The sequence below is a fragment of the Budorcas taxicolor genome, chromosome 11 (assembly GCF_023091745.1).
Source record: "Budorcas taxicolor isolate Tak-1 chromosome 11, Takin1.1, whole genome shotgun sequence".
NCBI lineage: Eukaryota > Metazoa > Chordata > Mammalia > Artiodactyla > Bovidae > Budorcas > Budorcas taxicolor.
In genome coordinates this window covers 157,633,137-157,660,731 of record NC_068920.1, presented here as the reverse complement: position 1 = coordinate 157,660,731, position 27,595 = coordinate 157,633,137, and the positions used below count along the sequence as shown (strand labels likewise).

General features: G+C 53.2%; 1 protein-coding gene across 2 annotated transcripts in view; it reads left to right on the top strand.

Moving 5' to 3' along the window:
- Window positions 1–25,106, top strand: part of SH2D3C (SH2 domain containing 3C) — a 32,505-nt gene extending 7,399 nt beyond the window's left edge. Inside the window, exons 3-12 of one of the 2 annotated variants that reach the window (XM_052647932.1) lie at window positions 6,610–6,649; window positions 13,505–13,633; window positions 15,067–15,521; window positions 17,033–17,157; window positions 18,624–19,159; window positions 20,110–20,225; window positions 21,197–21,368; window positions 21,941–22,052; window positions 22,423–22,629; window positions 24,498–25,106. In XM_052647932.1, coding sequence (XP_052503892.1) covers window positions 6,610–6,649; window positions 13,505–13,633; window positions 15,067–15,521; window positions 17,033–17,157; window positions 18,624–19,159; window positions 20,110–20,225; window positions 21,197–21,368; window positions 21,941–22,052; window positions 22,423–22,629; window positions 24,498–24,673 — 2,068 coding nt within the window. In that variant the 3' untranslated portion in view covers window positions 24,674–25,106. The remainder of the gene's footprint in view (window positions 1–6,609; window positions 6,650–13,504; window positions 13,634–15,066; window positions 15,522–17,032; window positions 17,158–18,623; window positions 19,160–20,109; window positions 20,226–21,196; window positions 21,369–21,940; window positions 22,053–22,422; window positions 22,630–24,497) is intronic. The other variant, XM_052647933.1, reaches the window with a different exon arrangement.
- Window positions 25,107–27,595: the final 2,489 nt, after the last annotated feature.

The following is a 27,595-nucleotide window of genomic DNA, read 5'->3' as shown; positions in this document are numbered from 1 at the left end:
GAGAAGGTAGCGCCCCATAGGAGAGCCGGGGCACCCTGAGCTGCCTGCTCCCAGCCCTGGTGCCGGGCACTGAGGATAGGCCAAGACGCCCCCCCCCCCACCCCCATTTCCTTTTGGAATGTTGATTCTGGTCCAAGAATTCCCAACACTCCCCCGAGTCCCACGACCCTCTCGGCCCTGCAAAGTGATGTCAGTTGCTGGGCATCTGGTAGTGATTACCCACCAGGGGAGGGGGCTGTGGTGGGCCCAGCCTGTTCCGTCTCCTCAGGCTCTGGGCGGCTGGTCCTTGTCTTCCAAAGGGGCCCAGCTGCTCCTGGCTCTCATTTCCTGTGGAGACTTTCTCACAGCCCTCGAGACCCCCAGACGCCTCAGGCTGTGGGAATTGCGCTGCTCGGGATAGAAGACGGTTCCCCCATCCCCAGCTGGAGCTACATCCCCTCAAACCCTCAGGGGACCCTGTTTACAGAATGCTGGACGCTCAGGGCGTGAGAGCTGGGGATGACGGGGAGCGGTGTGGGGGTGGGATACACCAGCTGCTCAGAGGCCTGCTGACTGTCTTTATAACGTTGAGAGACCCCCTCCCCTCTCTGACCCTCAGTTTCCCCATCTGCTTCTCCAAAAACAGCACCTGTTTCACAGGGTCATTGTGAAGAGTAGACAGAATAGAGCATTTTTCCTAGACATGCCCGAGAAGTGCCAGCACACAGGATGCACGGGCTCGCAGCACAGCCGTGTAGAGGAGAGGAGTCTGGGGCCCAGCGAGGGCGACTCACCCAGCGCCACGCAGCCTCTTCCACCCCAGCTCGGTGCCCTCTCCACGGCCCCCCGTGTCCTCTTTCTGTTCATGCCCACTCCATGTCCTCTTCCTGATGTCAATTCGGGGCTCCTGGTCTGGTTGAAATATTGGTTTTCGTCGCTTTCCCCTCCCTAGTGTCTCCCTGTCTCTATCCGGGGGCATCCCCATCTCTGGGAGAGCCTGCCTAGCGCAAGGAGAAAAGCAGGATCAACGTGAGTCTCCTCTGAGTAGCCGCGTGCCCTGTTGTGAAGCGGGGCTTCCACACAGGCCCTCAGTCAGTGCTCAGCACTTGCTTTCCCCCTTTGCCCTTGGCCAGCAGCTATGGAGTCTCAGCAACTCCCGGGACCCAGACCCCTCAGCTCTGCCCTGGGAAGAGTGGCCGCTGCTCTGGCCTCTCCCCACAGATCTGGCGCCCTCCCTGAGCTCTGCTGGGGAGCTCACCCCTGTCCAGAAGACAGAGGGCATAGTATGGGGGAGGGGGGCAAGGCTGTCTCCAGGACAGTGGTGGCTCCTGGTTCGGGAGAGGGGGTGGGGCAGGGGCTAACATCAAGGGCCTTCCTGGCAGGGAATCCCAAAGGCCCACGGGCTGGGTGTCCCCACAGAGATAGGGCTTACCACCCCCGGCTCTGTCTGCTCAGAGCCTTGAAGGACTAAGGAGCACAGAGCAGGGCTGTTGCTCTGCTCGGGTGAGTGAAGAAGGGAGAGAATCTCTCTAGCCCCGAGGAAGGGCAGGATGGGAGCTCTCTGGGGTCAGTGTGGGGTGGCAGAGGGAGGAACCCCAGGGGTTAAGGAACCTTGTACCTTTTCTTCTCATAGTATCCTTGCAGCCCCTCTATGAAGACAGTTAAAATATCCCCATTTCACAGATGGGGAAGTTGAAGCTCACAGAGGGAAGGGCGGGGGCAAGTTGAGAAGCAGGAGGTAGAGGCTGGGAAGTGTCCACCTTAAGGCCATATGACCACACCTCAGGAGCAGACTGGGGGACAGATAGAGGGCAGGAAGACCCCACAGCTCTGCAGGGCAAGGCTGCCCGTGGCGAGGAAGGGCCAAAGTGGAAGAGGACAGCAGCCTCTTCTCCAGGGTCCCTGCGGGAGCCTCACCCTTTCTCTCAGGCCAGGATGGAGACCCTGAAGGTAAAGCTCGGACTGAAACCTGCATTGAGGAAATAAAGGGTAATGGACTGTAATCGCTGGTCATTAATTCAATTAATTAAGCTAATGTATGCAATAAGTGGTATCAGTTATTAGAACAAATCAGCTAATACAGGCAATTAAAGAGGTTGGTTATTTAAATAATTGATGCAGCTGATTAATGGAACTGATTTAGCTCAATTGTCACTATTATTTATTAATTGATTTTACCACTAATATCAGAGGGGAAATGCCTTTGAAATCCATAAAATAAGGACTTAATAAATGAATTAATTAACAGAACTGACTTTTTAAACATGGAAGCTTTGATTCCTGGATTTAGTCATTACAAAAGGAGGGAGAAAATTCTAGAAATCTCCAAGCAAACTGAGATCTGCAGGCTGAGTAGAAATTCCTCTGACCCTAAGGGAGAGAATTCCTCTGGGCAGAAAGTGTATCATGTGCAAAGGTCCTGAGGCTGGAGGCAGTAGTGCTCTTTGGAGGAAGGCTGAGGCCGGAGTGCCGGGAGGACCCTGAGGAAGAGTGGAGGGGTGGCTGACAGGGGCCTGGTCGCAGAGGGCCCACCAACCAGAACTAGAGCTTGTCCTCAGGATTGCAGGGACTGCTATGACATTCGTTCGTTAAAAAACATCTTCATGGGGTGCCTGGCACCATTCCAGGCAGAACCCAACCCCTACCCTGTGGAGCTGATGTTCTGATGAGAGGAGACAGCACAGGGCAAGTCATATGAAGCCCTACAGAGAACAATGAAGCAGGGCGGGGAGGTGGGGAGCCTTGAGTGGGCTCCCTTCACTTCCAGGTGGGCGGCCAGGGAAGTCCTCACTGAGAAGGGGACGCTTTAGTAAAGACCTGAAGGAGGGAAGGGCAGGAGCTCAGTGGATATCTGGAGGGAAAGTATTCTAGCAGAGGGAACAGGAAGTGCAAAGGCCCTGAGGTCTGGACCAAAGGCAGTGAGAAGCTCAGCTTGGCTGGGGTAGCATGAATGAGGGGAGTGTTGTTGGAGAGTGGCGGGAGAGGTGGTGAGGAGCCAGTGTGCAGAGGCTATTATGAGGACTTCAGCTCTTACTCTGAGTGAAACTAGGGGCCACTCCAGTGGGTTGGAGCCGAGGAAAGGTGTGATCTGATTCATTTTAACAGGGCCACTCTGGCTGCTGGGGTGAGAACAAGTCACAGGGGCACAGATGCAGGCAAGGAGGCAGTGGCGAGGTGGTGGCTGTAGTCTGGGCAGGTGATGGCCACAGTGGTAAGCAGACATGGCCACCTTAGGTCTTAGAAATCCTGGAGTGTTGCAGAGGGGCAGGAAGGCGCCATGGTGAGTTCCTGGGCCTGGGCCTCAACCCGAGCACCCCAACGGTTCTGGCCACCTGATATCCCTGGAGCGGGCACCCCCTCCCCAGACTCTCCTCCTGCCCAGCGCCTGAGGGGAAGTGGACAGGAAGCAGGAAGAAATGCTGGGGCAATCCCAGTGTCCTGGCCAGTCTGTTCCCAACAGTGGGAGGATTTCCGGGCCTGAATGGCCGGAAATGCTTGGACAGGACACCTCACCCAGGAAGAGCAGGGAGGTGAGCAAGGGGAGGGGTCCCTACTTTACCCCACCCCACCTTGGCTGGACAGAGAGAACTCACTTGGCTTTCGGAGCCTGCAGGGGCCGGGTTGCAGTTTGAGGGATGATGGTTAGAGATCAAGAAGGACTTTGCAGGAGGGAGGAACAGCCCCAGGGACTCCAGAATGTCAAAACAGTGGGGACGGTTAGCCAGCATCCCAAAGAGGAGCCCCTGGCCTCAGGAGCTAGGGGGACCCCTACGTGAAATCGCACCCTGGAAACACACCTCACCCACAGTTTTTATTTTGTCTCGTTTGTAGCTCAGCTTTTTTGGTTTGCAACTTATTTTGTTAGATTTATCACATTTCAGTTTAAATTTGGGGCTTCTCTATTTGGGGAAGTTTGACCTCCCTCCCTAGTTTGCAGATGGGAATACTGAGGCTTGTGTCAGCCAGAGAACCAGGGTCCAGCCTGACAGAATTAATATTAATAATAGTGATGAATACTGGTTGAGGGTACACTCTTCATACATTTCTTAGGCAATAAATGTGAGCTTCTCCGATGGCTCAGCAGTAAAGAATCTGGCTGCAATGCAAGAGACACAGGAGATACAGGTTCAGTTCCAGGGTTGGGAAGATCCTCTGGAGGAGGGCATGGCAACACACTGCAGTATTCTTGTTTGGAAAATCCCATGGGCAGAAGGAGCCTAGTGGGCTATAGTTCATGGGGTCACGACTGAAGCGACTGAGCGCACGTGCACACATAGTTGCTTTACACTGTTTTTGTATTAGTTTCTGCTGTGATGAAGTCAATCAGCTATGTGTGTATATATATCCCCTCCCTCCCACCCCCACCCTCACCCTCACCTCCATCCCCCTCCTCATCCCATCTAGATCATCACAGAGCACTGAGCTGAGCTCCCGGTGCTGTGCAGCAGGTCCTCACTAGTGCATGCGAGCTCAGTCGTATGCGACTCTTTGCCGCCATATGGACTGTAACCCACCAGGCTCTTCTGTCCTTGGGATTCTTGAAGCAAGAATACTGGCGTGGGTTGCTGCACCCTCCTTCAGGAGATCTTCCCGACCCAGGAATTGAACCCAGGTCTTCTGCATTGTAGGCAGATTTTTTACCCACTGAGCCACTGTGGGCCCTCATTAGCAGCAGTAAACAGCTCTCAAGCTCCTGCTGTGTGCTGGCGGCTCAGCAGTGAATGAGACAAAGTCAGTGCCCTGGTGGAGATGGCAGGTACCTGGACTCAACAAATAAATGGAAAGTGATTGTTTCAGGCAGAGACTGAGGAAAATAAAACGGGGTTGAGGACAGAGAGCGAAGGACAAGGGACAGTTCTAGGCACTGTGGTCAGGGAAGGCTTGGGGACATTAAGCAAAGCCCTAAATAAAGTAGGGGGAGGAGCAAGATCATGTGATAATCTGGAAGAAGAGCTTTCCAGGCAAAAAAACAGCAAGTGCAAAGGCCCAGTGGCCTGGAGCAGAATGAGGGAAGCAGGCATATTTTGGGGGTGGGAATTCATGAGGTGGGCAGTTGGGTCACCATGGGGCCTTGTAGGCTGGGGCAAATATAAGCCTGTTTATGCTTTTTTTTCTGGCATAAAAATGGCTCCTCTTTACTCTCACAAGGGAAGTCTTGGTTTAGATGATAAATTACGTGGCTGGCTGTTTGCAAGCCATGGAGTAGGGTTTAGATTTTGTTCTTGAGAGATGGAAGGGTTGGGGGGTTGTTTTTGTTTTGCTTCATTTTAAATTAGATGAGATTGGATTAAAAAAATAAATTTACGCTTATTTAATTGGCTGTACCAGGTCTCAGTTGCTGGTTGCAGCACCATCTTGGTAGGTCTCTTTTCATTGCAGCATGCAGGATCATGTGGGATCTTTAGTTATGGCACGTGAGATCTAGTTCCCTGGCCAGGAATCGAATGGAGTCCGGAGTCTTACCCACTGGATCATGAGGGAAGTCCCAGGGTGGGAGGTGTTTGTGCACAGTGGCCTGCCTAGCTTTTTACATGAGCACCACCAGGGCAGCGGAGGGGAGGCTGACCGAGGGCTGTGAGGGCAGACACGACGGGTGGCACGAAGTCTGCTATGTGCTTCAGGAGGATAGAGAAGGTGCCCCAGATGGGGCAGGTTGACACACAGAAGTGGTCAGGACCTATTTTGGAAAGAGACCCACAGGATTTCCTGATGGATTGGGCGTGGACTATGAGTGAGAGAGGAAGTACAGAGGACCACAGGGTTTTTGGCCAAACAAAGCAACACGAAGGATGAAGCTGACATCTCCTGAGATGGGAAGCGGATGTGGAGAGCAAGGGCATGGGGGATTGGGGGGGGGGGGGGGGTGGGAGATCTGTAGTCCTGCTTTGGATGCAAACGTCAAGTTCAGACATCTGAGAAGAGATGCTAGGAGGCAGTTGGGTTTCTGAGTCTCGTTTTGAAGGGGAAGTCCAGGCTGCATCAGAGAAGGGAGGGCATTTAAGGCTGAGGATTGGGGATGTGGCTCATGGAGGTCCTCACCAGGAAGGATGATATTTATTTGGGAGGAACAAATAAATATGTGTTTATTTGGGAACAACAGCCACCCCTGGCCTCTGACCTCTCCAGGCTCCATCCAGGCCAGCCTTGAGGGGAGGGGAATCACGTTCATAGCCAGTTGTCACCAGCAATGACGTGGTGATGTGCCGCTGGGTGGGTCCCTCTGATGAGGTAATGAGGGTAGTAGAGCTGGAGGGGAGGAGGTTGAGGCTCAGCCTGGGGCCACCAATGCGCGGAGTCAGGGAAGAGGTGGAGAGTGAACACTGGGAGACCACAGTGTCCTAAAGGTGAGTCAAGACAGCAAGCAGGCGCTATGTTAAGCATGTGACATTCATCAGCTCCCAGAGGCCCCGAGACAACCCAATGAAACACAGGCTCAGAGAGGCGAAGGGACCTGCCCAGGGTCACACAGCTGGAGAGTGGAGAAGTACCCAGCCTGCCAATTCCAGCAAGTCCTGTCACCCGCAGTGCTGTCTTGCAGGTGCTCAGTGCTGGCACCAGGCAGGTGGGCAGAGGCTGGCGGCTGAGGAGCCAGCAGGGCTGGGAACCACTCACCTCTCTCTCTCCTTCCAGGGCCACTGCAGAGCCAGAGGCTGGCGGGGACTATGTGAAGGTAAGAGGGGCTGGGCAGGGGACACTGAGGGGGCCCAGAGCCAGTTCCAGGAAGGGCAGAGTCCTTTTCTGGCCTCGTTAGAAGTCAGACCTCACCCAGTGTTCTCAGAAGGAGAAGGTTAGGGGTCAGGGCAGCCTAAGGGGTCTGCTTTCACTCCAAGCATCTTCTTCCCAGGACTGCCATCATTCTTTCCTGGCCCCAACCTCAGGACTTCCCAGTGTTTTTTCCCACCAGACTCCATCCAGCTGCCAGCTGGACAGGACCCCAGGGGTGCCCCCAGGGGAAGACGGGCTCTAATCCCGCTTGGTCTCTGAGCTGGAACTGGGAAGTGGGAGCAGGAAAGGATGACTCAGTTCTTCATCACAGATAACACAGTCGCCTTGATCAGAAACTTGTCCTGAGCACAAGAAATGTTGAAAATGCAGTTTTGAAATAATAATGATAACCACCACAATACGACGGAACATTCTGAGTGCCTACTGTGTGCAGAGTCCTGTGCTGGCTGTTGGCCCTGGAAGGGACTCAGTTCTGAGCTATTTATACGAATGAGGTCTTTGATTTCTCCCCTCATCATTGGGCCTTCTTGTGCACATGTATGGATGGGAAACTTGAGGCCCAGAGAAGTGCAGTGACTTGCCCACAGCTGCACAGCTACTGCAGGGCTGAACTGGGATTGCTGTTGAAGTTTATTTGCTGCCAAGACCATGGACAGAGCTCTTGGCCTTCCTCATCCGGGAGCACCACCCCGAGCCAGGCCCTCTCTCTGAGTATGGAGCACGGGGCAAGGAGCACCAGACCCTGTGTTTCAAGGGCACCTGGCCCATGTGGGATCAAAGAACCGCTCAATGGTTTGGGCTTGTGTTTTGTCATCCAGCGGACCCAAATTTTAGAGTCAGACCTGCTACTTCTTTGCCACATGACTTTAGGTGTGTGTGTCACCTCTCTGAGCCTCGGTGTTCACCTATGTGAAATGGGATAACAGTGGTACCTCCAACCCAGGGTTGCTATGGGCTCAATGAATCCATGCCCATTCAGGGGGGCATCTTGTCTGGTTCCTGACCCCAGGGACTTTCCATCACCCACAATACTGCCTGGAAAGCCCTGTGTAAGTGATCAGTAATAAGCACTGTGGGAAGTGCTCAGATTGCTGCCCCTTACCATCAGCAGAAGTTTTGATAAGAAGCCATTGGGGCTGTGGAGGTAGGAGATGACTTTCAGCTCAGGAGCTGGGAATGAGGAGATCAAGGAAGGCTTTCTGGAGGAGGAGGCATTGAAGCCAAGCCATTGCAATTGACCAGGAATATGCACCAACAGCCTCTCTCCAAACAGAAAGCTGGGAAGGAGATAAAGATAAGCAGAGATGGGTGGTGGGATGATCCAGGCAGAGGTAAGAGTGTGGGTGAGGTCAGAAAGTGAGCTGAGTGAGCCCAGGAAATGCATCCCAGGGCTGTAGCAAGTTGAGCTGGAGCTGCTGCCAGGATTTGGGCCCTGGCTTCTCATCCAGAGCTCTGGCTCACAGTGGGACAGAGGCCTCAGGGAGAACCAGCCCCAAAGCCAGTGGTAGACCACAGAGGCATGTATTTCAGCACTTCACAAATCCCAGTGGCAAGGTAATGAGATCCCCATCACTGATGGTAGTGAGATCCCTGTGAGGATTATTAGCTTTGTATTTTTCCTTTAGTTTATGGGGCTGAAAAATGTAATTAAAAATGCTATTACAGAAAGAATACCCACACACCAGAACTGATTGAACAGTCCCCTAAAGGATGAACTTAAAGGAATGTTAGTTTTAGCTTTAAGCCTCAGAAGAGAATGGAATCAATAGTCAGTTACCCAAAGTCCATTCATCATCTTACATGCTCAGCTGCCAGAACTCCAGGGTTCTCAGACCATGATCCAAGTACTTTGATTCTAAGGCAGGGATTCTGAAGTTCCAAGACCATAAAATTTCATGTCCATGCTCAGAGCTTCAGATGTATTTACAGAAAATAATCAAACATCTGAGAGGTGAACAGAGAGGTGAACTCATCTACCTAAGGTCACACAGCCTGCCACAAGATTTGAACTCCAGGCCTGACTGATGCAGTCAGCAATGACTCTTTGCACTGAAGAGCCTACGGCCAAAGGTCCGGATTCTAAGACACTAAGCTTGAAAACAATAGCAGGCATTTCTTGAGTACTTGCTTAATGTCTGGCAGCTTATATGCATCAGCTCAGCCAGTGCTTACCAGAGTTCTGTGAGATCGGCACAGGTATGTTTTCCAGATGAGCAAGTCTGGGCTGCAAGAGAAGGGACTGGTTGGGTGGAGGTGGGGCACCGCTAGTTGAAGCCAGGCTGATTCCCAAACCCCAGAGCCTTACTGAGTTTTCTTCCCCACCCCCAGTCTGTCAATGACATCCCGCATTTCCCAGAAGAGTGTCTGATTCCAAGTCAGAGATGAGAAATCCTGGACTCTGGGAGATTTCCTTAGGCCACAAAGGATTTGGTCAAATGTCTACAGGGATTTTTCCAGCTTTAGACATGGTTTAATTCAAAATCCCTGCCCTCTCCGGGTCACTAAGGGGAGAGGTGAGTGGGGGAGGCAGGACCCCCCCCCCGCCCCCCGCCTTTTGCCGGCCCACCCCATCCTTCTGCCGTCTTGACGTCCCCCTTGGTAGGTCCTCAGCTCCGCATCCCCGGACTCCGGGCTGCCGGGGCGAGAGGGGCTGGAGGGCGGGGGACTGGGGGGCGAGGGGGCGGGGAGTCGGGGGCGGGAGGAGGGAGGAACAATGGCCCCCTCCCCTCCCGGGGCTGGCTGGAGGGTGGGGTCTCCCCGCCCCGCCTCCCTGCTCCTCCCCCGACAAGGCGATGAGGTAATCGCGCCGCCGAGAGGCACGCGCAGCCGGTGCCCAGCCCGGTCGGTCCCGCGCCCCTGCCCCGCCGGCCGCCACCCCCTGCACCGTCCCGGCACCGGTCGCCCGGCCCCACCATGACCGAGCGGTGCAGCCTGTGGAGCGCCCTGTCGGCCGCCGCCTGCTGCTTCTACCGCGGCTCCTTCGTGCAGGTGCAGGTGAGGGGGCGGCTCGGCCCCCGCCAGGCGCTCCGAGCTGGGACCCCGGGCGCTCGCCGGGGCAGCCGGGGGAACCTCAGCCTACGGCGCCACGCAGGGTCCGGCGGGGCAGGGGCTGCGGGCAGCGGGCTGCGGGAGGGGGCGGGGTCGCCCCAGCCTCACCTCTGGGAGCCCAGACGCTCCGCAGGGTGAAGGTCCAGCCGCCCCTCCCGAGACTCGGGGCTGCGGAGGCTGCCGTTCCGGTCGTTTCTGCCTCCTCCGCAGGGAGGAGCTGAGCTGGGGCACTGGGTACCAGGAGATGGGGTCTCCGGCGTTCTGCCGGTTCTCCCGCGAGCACTCCGGCCCCTGCATCTGACCCGGGCAGACTGACTCCCGCATTGTACCGGGGGTCGCTGGGCCGGGGTCCAAAGGCTGAGAGAGGGGCGGGAAGCTGAGGGGATGCTGCCGCGGCTGCGGCCGGAGCGCCCGCGACTCTCCTGCCCTCTAGGTGGGCTCGGGCATGTTTGGGGCGCGGGGCTCCTAGCCCAGCTGGCCGGGCAGTGCGGGACGGCGCCGTGGCGGTGAAAGGGTTAAACGGAAGGGGGTGGAGGGGAGGACTCGGACCCCGCCTCTCTGCGGAGCATCATCTGGGTATGGCTTTGCTTAGGGTTGCCAGACTGAAGGGAGCTAGAGGGGTCTGGCTGGTGCGAAGGGGTTAAGACCTTGACCCGGGGTCTCCGGGCTTTCGCCTCCCAAGCCTCCTGGGGGACGCTGGGTGCATCACTTCTGCGCTCCCCCAGGCTCACACACACACACACACACACACACACACACACACACACACACACGCACACACACACACACACGCACACACACACACACACGCACACACACACACACACGCACACTTCGAGCCCGCCTGAATGACTGCCCTGCCGGCGGCTGAGCGCAGCATCCCTGCACCCGCCAATCAGGCGCTCGCGGGCAGGGAGGCGGTGAGATCATCTCTGGCCAATAGCAATGCTCCCGGGCGCGGGGATGCTGCATTCGCGCCCCAGCACCCACTCCTCTTGGGAGCTAGGGACCCCCGGGTTGAAGGTGAGGAAGAGGGCACAGGGACCCTAGGGTTCTCTAACTTCAGGTGTGTGGGACGACCCAGTTCTTCGGCCAGATTCTCCCTAACGGTTGACTATGGTTGGAAAAGCGGAGCCCAGTCTCCCACCCCCTATTTATGGCCCAGAGAGGGAAACTGACTGGCTCAAGGCCACAGTGTCAGGCAGAGTCTTGGGACCCGTTTCTCTCCCACGCAGCCCCCTCCCCTTCTTTGCCCGCCCGCCCCCCCCCCCCCCCCCCCCCCCCCCCCCCCCCCGTCCCTCTTGCTGCAGCTGTGGTACTGGGGCAACTTCTCAACTGCATGCTCTTTGTCAAGGAGGAATCTCCCCCATGACTTGCACTTTTCCCTCCCCAGGGTGTGGTGTGGTTTAGGAGAGGGGCCAGGACCCTGAAGACTAGGGAACGCCATGGAGAAGTGTAGGAACCTGAGAAGGCCCAAATGTCAGCTCACTCTGGAACTCCCTGCCTTTCTGGGGATCAATTTCTACCCTGGGCAGGGGATGTTCAGAATCCCCATCTCCAGGCCCTGCCTTTCCCTGAGCACTCATCTATGTCACCCACTCCCACCATCTGTCCCCAGAGCCTTACAGGCTCCTCAAAGCTCAGAATTTTATGAGCCCATGGCCAAGCTGCTCCTGCCACCAATCTTGCCCACCTTGGAGAGTGTTTCTTTGTCTTCCCAAGCTATCTGCCTGGAATCCTCTCTGACCCCCTCCACCCTCTTCCCTGCACCCCATCAATGGTTGTCTAAACACTCTTCCCCCAGTCCCCACCCCAACACCCCACCCTGCCCTGCCGTTGCCTGGGACACACTCCAGGCCCTTTCCACACAGCTGATCGAACCTACCCCAATGCTTTCAAAACCCTTTGCAGCTCTGCTGTGGCCTCTGGGTTAATCTCAGCTTTCCAAGACAGATTCACAGCCCTGCCACGCCTGCCCCTGACACCCCCCAGCCCTTTTGAAGCTTCTTCCTCCACCCCCAGGGCCTTAGCTCTTTCTACAGGGCCCCGACTTCGCCACTCTCTCCCCAGAGCTCTTTCTTGCCCACCTGGTTGCCTGTCTGTCCCCACTGTGATCCTCTTGCTTGGCTCATTCAGGCCTCGGTGGAGACATCACCTCTTCAGGGACTCCCTGACCAGATGAGAAGGGACATGCTCATCTCCTCCTGGAGCTCCCTGTGTGTCCCTGAGCATCCAGAAACCCTAGGATTGCTTGGCAGTATCTGCATAGCTCCCCCAGGGCTGAGGCTGCCTCTACTGATGACCTTGGATTCAGCTCCTGGCATAAGACCTGTCCTAGAGTTGGGGTTCCACCAGTGTGGAAATAATGGAGTCAGAAATTCTAGATCTCTCTGAAGCTGGGAAATGGGGTGTCTTGGCAGCAGTGTAGATAAAGGTAAACTGAGGCAGTAGAAGCAGAGGGGTAACAAATGAAGTGGCAGGGTTAGGCTCTGAGAACTGTGAAAGGTCAGAGGAGGCAGGGAGTGGACTGGAGGCTGCTGGACCCTGGTGAGGAGTGGCTCCTGGGGAGAGATTGCCCTTTGGTGACCCCCTTCATCTGTCTTGCTGCCTGGTCAGTTCTGGGCCAGATCTATCCATCCTGGACCAGCCATCTTTGGGGCCTGGAGTTGGAGAAAGGGAGCAATGTTACATGTTTTCACAGTGACAAGCACGTCTATGGGCTGGTTGCAGTGCTTTGGAGTATTGTATTGTCTCCTTTCATCCTTGCAACCTGGTGAGGCAGGTTCTGCAATTGTACCCCTTTTATAGAGGAAGAAACTGAGGCCCCAGGAATTCACACAACATAGCGAGAATTGGGCTGGGCTCTGTGGTGGGAATATACTTGGCAGCAGGGACTCCCATCTCCCTGTTCTTAGTCGTCCAACCCCAGGCCACAGCAACCAGGAAACCAGGAATCTCCCTCTTGGGCAGGTGGAAAGGGGGATCCTGGGCATTATCCCCAATGAGTGACCTCGGGCTTCCCTGCTGGGCTGGTTGCCCCATCTAGCAGGGATTGGTTGGGATAGCAAGGAAGAAAGGGCTTTGTGAACGGTAAAGGACATCATCACAGATGCCTTTGGCATGGGCCTCTGCATCCCTCTTTGTAGCTGCCTCCTCCACCCCTGTATAATTCACTGTCCCAGAATGTATCCTCATCCACACAGCCCTGTTTTTGTCCACGATTTTACCTGAGTACTTGCTGTCTTATCCACTTGTAGAAATCCTCCCTCCCCCTACTTCCAGATCAGTTTGGTGTCCTTGGTACAAAATGAATTTCGTGAGTGCCATCTCCTCCAAGAAGCCTTCCTAGACCACTCTACCTGGCCTAGACTGCATCTCCCTTTTGAAAGCTACCCAGCTGTTTGCCGCTGTCCAGTACTGTGGTGCTGACTGCAGTCTGCTGTAATACTTGTGTTGCTTTTGCCTCCTGTCTTAGACAAGGAGCTTCTTTGAGGACAGGCTTGTTTATTTCCCTGTCTACGCTGGCAATAATGCAGTGCCCAGCACACAGTAGGCACTTTTTGGCGGATTTAATTGAGATTCCTCTACACCTACTGGGATAGGGACTCATGGGTGAGAACCTTTCTGGCATCTGTGCCTAAGTGTTCTCAGGGTCCCTGGATGGAGTGAGTTCACCTGGAGTGGGGGAGGTTGGGAAGGAAGGAGGAAGGGGCTTCAGACTGGATGCCAACTTTTGCTGTCTCCCGCCTAGTTCTCCAAGGAGAAGTACATCTTGGACTCATCGCCTGAGAAACTTCACAAGGAGTTGGAGGAAGAACTCAAACTCAGCAGCACAGATCTCCGCAGCCATGCCTGGTATCACGGCCGCATCCCACGTGAGGTGAGTGGGCCCTGAGCTGGGACCCCGGCCCTAGACCCTTCCCCCCACTGCCTTGGCCAATCCCAGACCAGAAAAGCTCTGACTATTGTTCGATGGGTTCAATCAGAGTAGACTGGGATGAGGTCTAGCTCTGCCATTTAACTGACTGTGTGACCTTGAACAAGTCACTTCACCTCTCTGAGCCCCAGTTTCCTCACCTATAACATGGAGGATATGGGGCTTCCCTGGTGATCCAGTGGTTTAGACTCTGTGTTTCCACTGCAGGGGCCACAGGTTTGATCCTTGGTGCTGCAAGGTGAGGCTAAATAAATTAATTAATTAAATGGAGGCTAATAATAGTACCTACTGTAAAGGTTGGTTGTGAGGATTCCCAGGTGGCTCTGTTGGTAAAGAACTCTCCTGCCAGTGCAGGAGGCATAAGAGATGCAGGTCTAATTCCCAAGTCAGGAAGATCCCCTGGAGGAGGGCATGGTAACCCACTCTAGTTTTCTTGCCTGGAGAATCGCAAACACAGAGGAGCCTAGTGGGCTATGGTCCATAGGGTCACAAAGAGTCAGATACAACTAAAGTAACTTAGCACGTGAGAATTAAATGAGTTAATTCATGTGAGGTGCTTAACATGATGTCTGGTATGCAGTGAGCTCAGTGAACATTGTCCTTTATGGTGGTGGTGGTTGTTATTATTATTAACACTATTATTTTTAGTTACTGTTATAGGTCTATACATCAGCCTCTTATTTGTTTGGTTAGTGAATATCAGCACTTCAATGATTCAGTTTTGATAAGGTCGACTTTCTGGGCTAAGGCATAGGCTTGGGCTAACAGTCACCTGTTCTTCCATTTTTCATGCTTGCTATAAATCTTTGTCAAGTAAAAGCTCTGCCAGCTCCTGTGCTGGGCACCAAGGATGCAGAGATAAAATAGGTGGTGACTTCCCTCCACAGCTGGTAGTCCAGGGTGGGGGTCGACAGGCAGGCAGTCAGAACCCAGTGGGAGAAGCTCAAGAATGGATTGCCTGGCAGGGGGTGTGGGCTGCCCCAACGAAGGAGTGCTGAGGAGACAGGCCGTTGTGGAATGGATAGGAGTTCACCAGGTGAGCAGGAATGGGAGGATATTCAGCCCAGAGACATGCCAGAGCCCTGGCTGTTTGGAGGAAGAAGGATGGGGAATTCACTCTGCCCAGTGAGATCCCTGAGAAGGAGTAGGTCTGAGACCTGAGTTTCAGATCTTGGGGACTCCCTTTCCCGAGTGCTATGTCCCTCCATGTCTGAGCCTCTGTGCCCAGACCCATGGCTTCTGGCTGAGATGCACCCTCTGGATCTGAGTCGTTGGGTCCCCCTCCAAAGCTTCAGCTGTCTCTGTTGACTGTGTGCCCCAGACCCCAGGTCTGGCCCTCTTCTACCCTGCTCCAGCCTGACCCTTGCCTCTTGCAGGTCTCGGAGACCCTGGTGCAGCGCAACGGTGACTTTCTCATCCGGGACTCACTCACCAGCCTGGGTGACTATGTGCTCACGTGCCGCTGGCGCAACCAGGCCTTGCACTTCAAGATCAACAAGGTGGTGGTGAAGGCGGGTGAGAGCTACACCCACATCCAGTACCTGTTCGAGCAGGAGAGCTTCGACCATGTGCCGGCCCTGGTGCGGTACCACGTGGGCAGCCGCAAGGCTGTGTCGGAGCAGAGCGGTGCCATCATCTACTGCCCGGTCAACCGCACCTTCCCGCTGCGCTACCTGGAGGCCTGCTATGGCCTGGGCCAGGGCGGGGGCAAGGCCGCCAGCCCTGCCAGCCCCTCAGGCCCCAAGGGCAGCCACATGAAGCGGCGCAGCGTCACTATGACCGATGGGCTCACTGCCGACAAGGTCACCCGCAGCGATGGCTGCCCCACCAGGTGAGTGAGAACCCACATTCAGCCTCAGTCTTCCCATCTGTCAAGTGGGGGTGTCAGTAATGTGAGTGCTGGTGGGAAAAGGAGAGGCCCAGTCACACTGGTCTGGGGTAAAATGACTGCCCTGGAGCCTCAGTGTGTGCAGAACAAGAAGAGGAAGCTCCTGCCGTGCTGAGTGGGGTGTGGAGCCCAGTTGCTGTCTCAGCTCTGCTACAACTAGCTGTGCGCCCTTGGCCCTGACCTTCCTCCTCTCTTGCCTCCACGTGCTGACCTATAAAGAGCCCTAACTCAGAAAGCTCCCTCGGGTCTGAAGGAGCCCTGGGTGCTGTCCTGTCCCAGGCAAGGGCCTGATCCCTATTGCTAATGCTACGCCACCTCACCTCGCCTAACTTGGCCCAGGTGGGCATCAGAACAGAGCACTTTGCAAACCACCGCACAGGAAGTGGAATGTTTTCAGCGACATTTTTGATGACACCCAGATGTCTGGGGCTTGGTGACACTGGGCCCTGATCCGAGGACAAGCCACAGCTGCAAATCATTCCTGAAGCCCTACTGTGTACCCGGCCCTCTCCTGATGCTGTTCTCATCCTGATTCCCACGTCCCCCTGGGAGGTGGCTCCTGTGCGCTTTGTAGATGAGAACTAGGCTTGAAGAGGGGTAACTGCTTGCTAGAGAGTCATAGGACCAAGATTCAGACCCAGGTCCACAACTCTAAAGTCTGTGCCCCTAGTTTCTATGGCTTCCCTTGCTGTTTGCAGCAAGACATTCCATCTTTTGGGGCTTCCCAGGTGGTGCTAGTGGTAAAGAACCTGCCTGCCAATGCAGGCAGACATAAGAGATGCAGGTTCGATCCCTGGGTCAGGAAGATCCCCTGGAGTGGGAAATGGCAACCCACTCCAGTATTCTTGCCTGGAGAATCCCATGGACAGAGAAACCTGGCGGGCTACATTCCATAGAATCACAAAGAGTCAGTTACGAATGAAGCGACTTAGCACTCACGTGCTTGCTTCAGCACTTCGATAGGTCCCATTTCCCTGGGCCTGGACTGCGTGCTGTCAGCCAAGGAACTGCTGGTTGGATACCCTGTGGGGAGTAACCACTTGGCCTGTGGTTTGGAACCAGTGATAAAACAGTGCCAGGATCTATAAGCCATGTGTACCCAAGGCATCCTGAGTAATAGTGTGGGATCAGTGAGGAGAGACCAGGATGGTGGGTTTGGCTCCCTTGGCCTGGCCATCTTTCTTGCTAACCTCTCTCCCCAGACCATTCTCCAAGTTGGGGGCAAGGTTCCCAGGGAAGAGAACAGTTGTACAGGTTGTAGACTGAACAAGTCCTTCCTCCTCTGGGCTTCAGTTTTTGTACCTGCCAGGTGGGAGGTTGGATGTGATCATTTCTAAGCCTTTTCTGCCTCTGAAGTTCAGCAGATCTAGGATGGAGGCAGAGGTGGGGGTCCTAATGCTAGCTGAGGACCCTGACCTCTGGGCTCCTTGCTCATGAAGGTGTCTGCTCCACAGCACATCACTACCCCACCCTCGGGAATCCATCCGCAACTGTGCACTCAGCATGGACCAGATCCAAGACCTGCACTCGCCCATGTCCCCTATCTCCGAGAGCCCCAGCTCCCCTGCCTATAGTACCGGTATGGCCAGTGGAGGGGGGCACATGGGGGGTCTGGTGGGAGTGGCCTCGTGTGCCCACATGTGCACTGTCTGACGATTTCCATTACAGTGTTTGATCCTGTGTGCTTCTTCCTCTTATCTGAGAGACATGCCCTGCAACAGTGGATACTAAAACGATCCATGTTGACATGCAAAACATAGCCATGGCTGGTTCATTCTGCAACAATTCATTGAGTCCCTGTTGGATACCAGGCACTGTGGATGTGGTTTCCATGCATTCTCTTGAATGTTACTGAGTCTGGTAACAAGTGAGGAGCCGCTTGACCAGGCCCTGTATTGCCTGGGATTTAATGTATCCCTGATTCCAAATGGTGGGATTCAACTGGACTGGTCAAGCTTGCTTTATTTATTTATTTTTTCTTTTAAATAGATCTTTTCAGAGAAGTTCTACATTCACAGCAAAATTGAGCAGAAAGCAGAGAGCACTGTACACTGTTTTTTAAATACAAAGATTATTTCTACTGTAGAAACATGCCACTACTGAATGAAACATGTTCATTTCTGGAAGAAAAAAAAATAATGTTTTCAACAGGCCATACCACATATTGTCCACATGGCAGGCAAAGCGTGCAGAGGGGCAGCCCAGGGGAACCTTTGCTGGGAAATGCCCTGTTGCCATGTAGCTGTCCATGTGGGTTGTCACAAATTCTTCTCTAACCATGGGCCCGCCAGCTTGTCGTAACTGCCAACTTGCCTTCCAAACAACACCCCTGAGTGTAAATGTTAAGATGCTGTGCCACAAATTATTTATTGGACAACTTCTAAGCAATGTGGCACAGGGAAGTACCCAGGAGTGAGGATTCGACGCCTGGTTTTGAATCCCAGTTCTACCCTTTGCCGGTTGGGTGACCTTAGGCAGGTCAGCTGGCTTCTCTGAGTCTCACTTTTCTCATCTGTAGAATGAGGATCATAAAAGTACTCATGCACAGGATGTTGAGAGGGTTAAACAGATTAAGGGGCGGAGAAGGATCTCGCAGGCAGTTAGAACTCAATAAACATCACCTCTAATTTTGGATGATGGTTTTACTGTTTTGACTGGTGTAGCTCCAGCATGTCACCAGCTCCCAGAACACATGTCCTCAATAAATCCTTATTATTAATTCATTGAGAAATGATTCCACACAGTGAACTCCAGCAAGTGCTTAGCTTCTCTGAATCACAGAAAGCTCCTTCAAGTAGCTCAGTGGTTCCCCAAGGCTGCAGCAGCCTTAGGGTAAGAAAGTCTGACCCCCCGGGGTCCAGGGAATTTGAGAATATCACTGAGGGCTGGTCAATGTGCCAGCGTCAGCTGGGCCTGGCCTGGGTGCAGGGAGGTGGGATATCAGCCCTGTAGGGTGGGTGGAGCTTGTCCTCTGGGAAAGCAGTGGGGGAACCACACTGGCTAGGGAGTCATGGTAACTAGTTGTCTGTCTTTATTTCCCTGCAGTGACCCGTGTCCACGCCGCCCCTGCCGCCCCCTCTGCCACAGCGCTGCCCGCCTCCCCTGTCACGCGCCGCTCCAGCGAACCCCAGCTGTGTCCCGGAAGTGCCCCAAAGCCCCACGGGGAGTTGGACAAGGGCCCTTACTCCAGCCCCTCCCACACCCTCTGCAAGGCCTCCCCATCACCGTCGCTCAGCAGCTACAGTGACCCGGACTCTGGCCATTACTGCCAGCTCCAGCCTCCTGTCCGTAGCAGCCGAGAGTGGGCAGCAGCTGAAGCCTCCGGCCACCAGGCCAGAAGCTATGGGGAAAAGCTTAAGGAACTGTCAGAAAATGGGGCCCCCGAAGGGGACTGGGGCAGAACCTTCACAGTCCCTGTTGTGGAAGCCACCTCTTCCTTTAACCCGGCTACCTTCCAGTCGCTGTTGATCCCCAAGGATAACCGGCCACTGGAGGTGGGCCTCCTGCATAAGGTCAAGGAGCTGCTGGCAGAGGTCGATGCCCGGACACTGGCCCGGCACGTCACCAAGGTTGACTGCCTGGTAGGTGCTGGGTGCGCACTGGGGCAGGGATATACCTCTGTCCTTTGGCTTTGGGACAGGGGTCAGGGTGGTGAGGAGCTGGCCCCCACATCCCCAAGTAGAGCGACTGGTCCTGGATCCTGACTTCACGGCTGCCCTTTACTTGCTGTGTGCCTCTGACTAATCACTTTACCTCTCTGGGCTCCCATTTTCCCCTTGAAAAAAAAAAAAAGCAAAAGTGGAGATATTCTTGCTTCCTCCAGATGTCAGTTTGGCACTGGAACTGAGGAGTCCTGAAAACTAGTGGTGTCTGGCTCCCAAGGACACTTTCTGAGCTCGGTGAGAGTTGGTCTGGCCGGTCCAGGGACTATAAGAGGCCGGACTCCCCACCCCCACCCACCTAGTGGACAAAACTCATTGTCTAGGTCCATAAATTGTTAATGCCTGGGCCTTTGCTTTGAATGAATCCTGCCCATCTAAGGACCCTAACTTGATCTACGCCTCAGTTTCTCCCTCTGAAGTTTGGTGTGTGTGTGTGTGTGTGTTAGGGAGGGGAACACTGATTATTTGGTCACACTTGTCTCTGAGCTCAAGAAGAAAGAAAAGAAACAGTGCTGAGATGCGGCGCTGTGAAGAGTGCTAGGCATGAAGGAAGAAGCCCTGGGTTCTAGGTCCAGTATGTGACCTAGGACAAGCCCTTTCCCTCCCTGGACCTTATTTCTTCTGGAATAAGAGTGTCCTGGGCACCTCTGGCACATGTCAGACCCCATTGGGCATTTTCCCATTTATCCTGCGTTTCATAGATGGGGAGAGTGAAACTCATTTGCTCCATGTCAGAGGGTTAGTCATAAACCTGGAATTCAGAGCCGGCTTCCCAGCCAGGCTGCCCTGCTAGATAAAGCTCTCTGACTCCCAGATGTCTTGGGCCAGCCCTGACAGGAAATTAATCAGCCCTCTGGGCGTCCTTGTAGGTTGCTAGGATACTGGGCGTTACCAAGGAGATGCAGACCCTAATGGGAGTCCGCTGGGGCATGGAGCTGCTCACTCTCCCCCATGGCCGGCAGCTACGACTAGACCTGCTGGAAAGGTAAGCGCGTGCACACGGGACTCACCGGGAACCAACCCCCTGGACTACCTCGCTGCTCTTTACTGTGGCCGGTTGGCCAATCACAGTCTCTCACCCCAGATCATAGCCACGCCCCCTATCCCAGTGACCAATTGTTCCTGATATCCAGTTCATTCAGTCAGTTCAGTCGTTCAGTCGTATCCGACGCTTTGCAACCCCCCGTGGACTGTAGCACGCCAGGCCTCCCTGTCCATCACCAACTCCTGGAGTGTACTCAAACTCATACCCATTGAGTCGGTGATGCCATCCAACCATCTCATCCTCTGTCGTCCCCCTCTCCTCCCGCCTTCAGTCTTTCCCAGCATCAGGGTCTTTTCAAATGAGTCAGTTCTTCGCATCAGGTGGCCAAAGTATTGGAGTTTCAGCTTCAGCGTCAGTTCTTCCAATGAAAATTCAGGACTGATCTCCTTGAGGATGGACTGGTTGGATCTCCTTGTAGTCCAAGGGACTCTCAAGAGTCTTCTCCAACACCACAGTTCAAAAGCATCAATTCTTGAGTGCTCAGCTTTCTTTATCCAGTTCCAAGTAATCCTGGTTTCCCAAAGACTGAGTCCTTTATCTCTGAATTCACTTTCTGTAGCCTCTTGACCGACCACAGTCTGTGAGCCTTGGCCCACTCATCAGCTCCGGCTTCTCTTCTTTCTTTTCTTAGAACAGCTCTGTCGGGTGATTTCCGATGATTTCTGCTGATCGGTCACACGGTCCTCAGCCTGGCGCTCAAGGGTCTCTGTCCCCGCCCCTGACTTATACTGACCAATCAGAACCCCTTAACTTTGCTTTATCCCCGCCCACACTCTGGCCGCGCCCCCTAATCTCATTGACTGGTTACAACCTCTCACTTTTGGCTCTATCCTCCGCCCCTCGGTGCCCAACCACAGGGACCCCAACCCTAGATCCCTGGCCCCGCCCCTCTGACCCGGCCGCTCCAACAGGTTCCACACCATGTCCATCATGCTGGCCGTGGACATCCTGGGCTGCACAGGCTCTGCTGAGGAGCGGGCAGCGCTCCTGCACAAGACCATCCAGCTGGCAGCCGAGCTTCGAGGGACCATGGGCAACATGTTCAGCTTTGCTGCGGTCATGGGTGCCCTGGATATGGCCCAGGTACTGAGGGGCCCACGTAGCACTGGACATAAGCTAGTCTCTGTTGCGAGGAGCCCTGATATTTGTCCCTTTGGGACGGCTGTCTATTGAATCAGGAAGAACTTGAGGACCTTCTAGGCAGCATTGGTGACAGAGTAACTGGGAGAACTGAGTCCTTTAGGTGCTGACCTGCTTCTAAATAAAGTCTTTCCCTTTCCCTGCTCTCCGTTTCTCCACCTGTGAAATGATTGAGGAACATTATATGAGTTGAAAGAATAAAGTGGCTAGCGTTTAGCAAGCACTGACTATGCACAAAGTACATTGAGTACTTAGAAACACTGATTCCTTAAAGCAACCTCATGAGGGGAGTGCCTTTATTGTCCTCTCTGAGCCTTAGTTCCCTCATATGTAAAATGGGTTGTTGCAAGGACTTCATGGGAGACCTGTGAAAAGCCATCAGCCCTGTCCCTGAGACCTGAATGGTGATTATACTAATAATTATTATCCCACATCTGGGTGTCGGCTCAGCATACTGGCCTGTGGCCGCAGCAGGCCCCTTCCCTGGCTATTCGCTCATAGTCTGATCTCCCTAGATTGCCCGGCTGGAACAGACATGGGTGACCCTGCGGCAGCGACACACAGAGGGTGCCATCCTCTATGAGAAGACGCTCAAGCCATTCCTCAAGAGCCTCAATGAGGGCAAAGGTACCTCCCCCATCTTGCTGTGTGACCTCGGACGGGTTCCAGCCCTCTCTGGGCTGCCCAGACTCTCCCAGTAGGGAGGATGTTGAGGGCTTGACTGAGCTCTGTGCAGGCCATTCTTACGCTCACTTTCTGCACCTGGCAAATGTGTGTGCTATGTCCAGGTCCAGCCTCAGCCTCGGGGCTGGGCCAAGATGCAGTGGGTTCAGCTGGAGGAATCCAAAGGGGGGCGTTTGTCTCATGAGTCAGAATCCTGGGGGCTCTCTCTGGGACCTCAGGCAGGGCCCTTCCCCTAACACATCCTTGGTTTCTGGACCTTGGTGGACGGTGGGTTCCTCTGAGAACTCTAAACGCCATGCCTCCCTCCCTGCAGAAGGCCCCCCGCTGAGCAACACCACGTTTCCTCACATCCTGCCGCTCATCACTCTGCTGGAATGTGACACGGCCCCCGCCGAGGGCCCTGAGCCCTGGGGCAGCACAGAGCATGGCGTGGAGGTGGTGCTGGCCCACCTGGAGGCCGCCCGCATGGTGGCACACCATGGCGGCCTGTATCACACCAATGCCGAAGTCAAGCTGCAGGGTGAGTCACTGGTTGCATCTAAGGGGCAAGCCACTGCTGATCATGCAGCCTGGGCCTCCCTCTGCATAACTGGCTCTCCCTTCTCCTCCAAACATCCCTTCAGATTTGCCCATCCCTCTTTGCTGCCCCGTCTCCTTGACTTCTTCTTTTTTTAATTTGTAGGATAATTGCTTTACAGTGTTGTATTGGTTTCTGCCTTACAACAACATGAATCAGCCATAAGTATACATAGGTCCCCTGCCTCTTGAACCTCCCTCCCCATCCCATCCCGCCTCTCCAGGTTGTCGCGGAGCACTGGTTGAGCTCCCTGCGCTATACAACTTCCCACTAGCTCTCTATTTCACATATGATCATGTACATGTGTCAGTTACTTTCTCAATTCATCCCACCCCTCCCTGACTTCTTTTTCTCACCCCTTTTCTTCACTCATTCAGCAGTTTGACAAGTAATTGTTAGTGGCAGGCACCAGGTCAGCTTGGGGGACACAGAGATGATTCAAAGAGCACAGTAGCTGTGTATCTTTGCTTCTCTGAGCCTCAGCTTTCTCATCTGTGAAGTGGGCATCCTGACAAGCCCACTTTACAAGGTTGTTTACAAAGCACTTGGCCTGGGACCCTGGGTCTGAGGCAGACTCACCCTGTCTTCAAGGAGCTCTCAGTTTAATCAGAAAACAAAATGCCTTCTCATGGAAGAAACAGAGATAATGGCTTCAGACAAGCTACCTTTTACTTCTTTAGGCAATATTTAAGTCACAAAAGTTCACTGTAGACAAACTGGAAATAACAGCTGAACAAAACCCAGATAAAACAAATCCCCAACAATTAGCTGATGATTGGTAAATGTCGTTTTGGTATACGTCTTTCCTGTCTTTCTTCAGAAAGAACAAAACAAAACAAAAATTTGTTTACATTTACTTACAGAATGTGTATATATTTCTTATGACAAATTTTGGAGCTTACAGAAAAATACAGAAAAGAAAAGAATCACCCAGTATCTTACCCCAAGTTAGCAGTGATATTTTATCTTCTGGTTATTTTATTGTTTTTTAATATTTATTTATATATATTTATTTATTTGGCCACACCAGGTCTTAGTCAAGGCACACAGGATCTTCCATCTGCACTGTAGGTTGTGGCATGTTTAGTCGCAGCATTTGGAATCTTCTAGTTGTGCCATGTGGGATCTAGTTCCCTGACCAAGGATTGAACCCAGGCCCCCTGCATCAGGAGTGTGGAGTCTTAGCCACTGGATCACCAGGGAAGTCCCTCTAATCATTAAAAATTTTATATTGCAGGGACTTCCCTGGTGGTCCAATGGTTAATAATCCGCCTTCCAATGCGGGGGATGCGGGTTCAATCCCTGGTCGGGGAACTAAGATCCCACATCCCTCAGGGCAACTAAACCCGCGAACCACAACTACTGAGCCCGTGTGATGCAGGGAAAGAACCCACTTGCCGCAATTAAGAAATATATTTTTTTAAATTATTGAAAGTGGAAAGTGAAAGTCGCTCAGTTGTGTCCGACTCTTTGCGACCTCATGGACTATATAGTCCATGGAATTCTCTAGGCCAGAATACTGGAATAGGTAGCCTATCCCTTCTCCAGCGGATCTTCCCAACTCAGGGATCAAACCCAGGTCTCCTGCATTGTAGGTGGATTCTTTACCAACTGAACTATCAAGGAACAGTAGGACAAAGACCAGGTGTTAAACTGCTTAGTTGTGTTCATCCACAAACCTTGTGGGATCCCTGGCAGAGGTCAGGGGAGGTCCCTTGGAATGGGGCCCTGAGGGATGTGGTGGCTCCGAGTAGGAGCCCCAGCTTCCCTAGCTGGATGGTGGTCACCTGACCCCGTGCCTCTCCCTACAGGTTTCCAGGCCCGGCCAGAGCTCCTCGAGGTATTCAGCACCGAGTTCCAGATGCGCCTCCTATGGGGCAGCCAGGGCGCCAGCAGCAGCCAGGCCCGACGCTATGAGAAGTTCGACAAGGTCCTCACCGCCCTCTCCCACAAACTGGAGCCTGCCATCCGCTCCAGCGAGCTGTGACCCCCACGGACCCTTCCCCTCTGCAGCTACGGGCAGCAATGGGAACAGAAGGGCACACACCTTGCCCCAGAGCACCCCAGGGACACTGTGACCAGCCTGAGAATATTCCTGGTTCAACTCCAGGATCTCCTGTGCACCTCCAGGGTCTACACAGACTCTGGGCTCCGTCCTACCTGCTCCACACTCACCAGGCTTCCCTTCAGGAAGAACTGGAACCCTTGTTTCTCCCTCCAGTTTCTGCTTCTCCCCTTCCTGCTGAGGGTGCCCTGTGCTTGAGCCACAGGAGGCTTCTTATACCTCCTCACTCTTCTCTGGGCATCTGTTCCCCCCACCTCCCCGCCCACAATCCAAGCCTGACACCAAGGCCTCCCTCTGGCTGTAAATACATCTGTCTGTTCTGTAAATATATGTATAGAAACCATGTTCTTTCTTTCATATAATAAACTTTTATGACTCTTTTTTTTTTCTGTCTCTCAGGGGGCTTTGGGGTAGAAGTGTCTTTTCTCAGGTGAAAGGTGGAAACAATTCATTCAACAAATACTCATTTTGCACTTGACACGTTTCTAGATTGTACCAGGAGCCAGAGTTACAGCCAATACCAAAATCCAGTCCCTGTCCTAGAGTCTTAACCACTTGGACCACCAGGGAAGTTCCATAATGGGTTTTCAGTGATCATTTATCAATTACTTTGTGAGCCGAAACACTCCATGTGCCTGTACGTCACCGCAGTATCACCATTCCTCACAGGCCAGAAGGGGGATAAATAGCTAATTCCCACCCGTAGGAGAACTGCTGACCTGCACCCATTCCTTCCCCATTCCCTGCCTCCAGAACCCGAATGTACAGTCCAGCATCCCAGATGTTTGGGGGTGGAAGGGCTTTATGAAATCTAAGATCCCAGCTTCCTTCAGGAAAACAGAACTGGAGGGAGAAGGGACTTTCCCTGAGTCGTGGCAGCAGAATGAGGAAGGCTGGAATGGGGGCATCCTGACTGGGAGTTCTTGCTTTTTCTCAACAGTGGGAACTACTCACTTCAAGTTTTGGAATATGGCCCCTAAAGTGTGTGTGTGTGTGTGTGTGTGTGTGTGTGTGTGTGTGTGTGTGTGTGTCTATGTGAGGTGGGTGGGGCAGGAATCTTTGAGGAGGGCCTAGAAGGCAGTTGTCTTGATTCCATGGGCAGAGGAGGAGGGCAGTGTGCATCACCACCCCACAGTAGGTTGGAGGCCTGGGGAGCCTGGTCACTGAATTTGAAATGTCTGGGGCCCTTTGCTTCATGAAACTTTGACCAAGTTCAGTTCAGTTCAGTCACTCAGTCATGTCCGACTCTTTGCGATGCCATGAACCGCAGCACGCCAGGCCTCCCCATCCATCACTAACTCCCGGAGTCTACCCAAACCCATGTCCATTGTGTTGGTGATGCCATCCAACCGTCTCATCCTCTGTCGTCCCCTTCTCCTCCTGCCCTCAATCTTTCCCAGCATTAAGGTCTTCTCAAATGAGTCAGCTCTTCGCATCAGGTGGCCAAAGAATTGGAGTTTCAGCTTCAGCATCAGTCCTTCCAATGAACACCCAGGACTGATCTCCTTTAGGATGGACTGATTGGATCTCCTTGCAGTCCATGGGACTCTCAAGAGTCTTCTCCAACACCACAGTTCAAAAGCATCAATTCTTCGGCACTCAGCTTTCTTCACAGTCCAACTCTCACATCCATACATGACCACTGGAAAAACCATAGCCTTGACTAGATGGACCTTAGTCGGCAAAGTAATGTCTCTGCTTTTGAATATGCTGTCTAGGTTGGTCACAAGTTTCCTTCCAAGGAGTAAGTGTCTTTTAATTTCATGGCTGCATTCACCATAGGCAATGATTTTGGAGTCTAGAAAAATAAAGTCAGCTACTGTTTCCCCATGTATTTGCCATGAAATGATGGGACCAGATGCCATGATCTTCGTTTTCTGAATGTTGAGCTTTAAGCCAACTTTTTCACTCTCCTCTTTCACTTTCATCAAGAGGCTTTTTAGTTCCTCTTCACTTTCTGCTATAAGGGTCTTGTCATCTGCATATCTGAGGTTATTGATATTTCTCCCAGCAATCTTGATTCCAGCTTGTGCTTCTTCCAGCCCAGCGTTTCTCATGATATACTCTGCATATAAGTTAAATAACCAGGGTGACAATATACAACCTTGACATACTCCTTTTCCTATTTAGAACCAGTGTGTTGTTCCATGTCCAGTTCTAACTATTGCTTCCTAACCTGCATACAGGTGTCTCAAAAGGCAGGTCAGGTGGTCTGGTATTCCCATCTCTTTCAGAATTTTCCACAGTTTATTGTGATCCACACAGTCAAAGGCTTTGGCATAGTCAAGAAAGCAGAAATAGCTGTTTTTCTGGAACTTTCTTGCTCTTTTGATGATCCAGTGGGTGTTGGCAATTGATCTCTGGTTCCTCTGCCTTTTCTAAAACCAGCTTGAACATCTGGAAGTTCACGGTTCACGTATTGCTGAAGCCTGGCTTGGAGAATTTTGAGCATTACTTTACTAGTGTGTGAGATGAGTGCAATTGTGCAGTAGTTTGAGCATTCTTTGGCATTGCCTTTCTCTGGGAGTGGAATGAAACCAAGAGAGGCTGGATAACATACTGCATTAGAACTTATGCAGCAGCCAGACTTGGGTTCAGTTCACTAGTTGACTGGCCTTGAATAAGGGGCTTAACCTCCTGGGCCCAGATTTCCTCTTCAGTAAAATTGGGTCAATAACAGAACTGATCCCTTTGGGCTATTGTTAAAGCACTTAGCGCATAGTAGCTGCTAGGTAAGGGGCCGCCATGTTTCATATGTAATGGATAAATATATATATTTTTGGCCGTGCCCGAGGGTTATGTGAGATCCTATTTCCCCTACTAGGGATCAAAACTGTGCCCCGT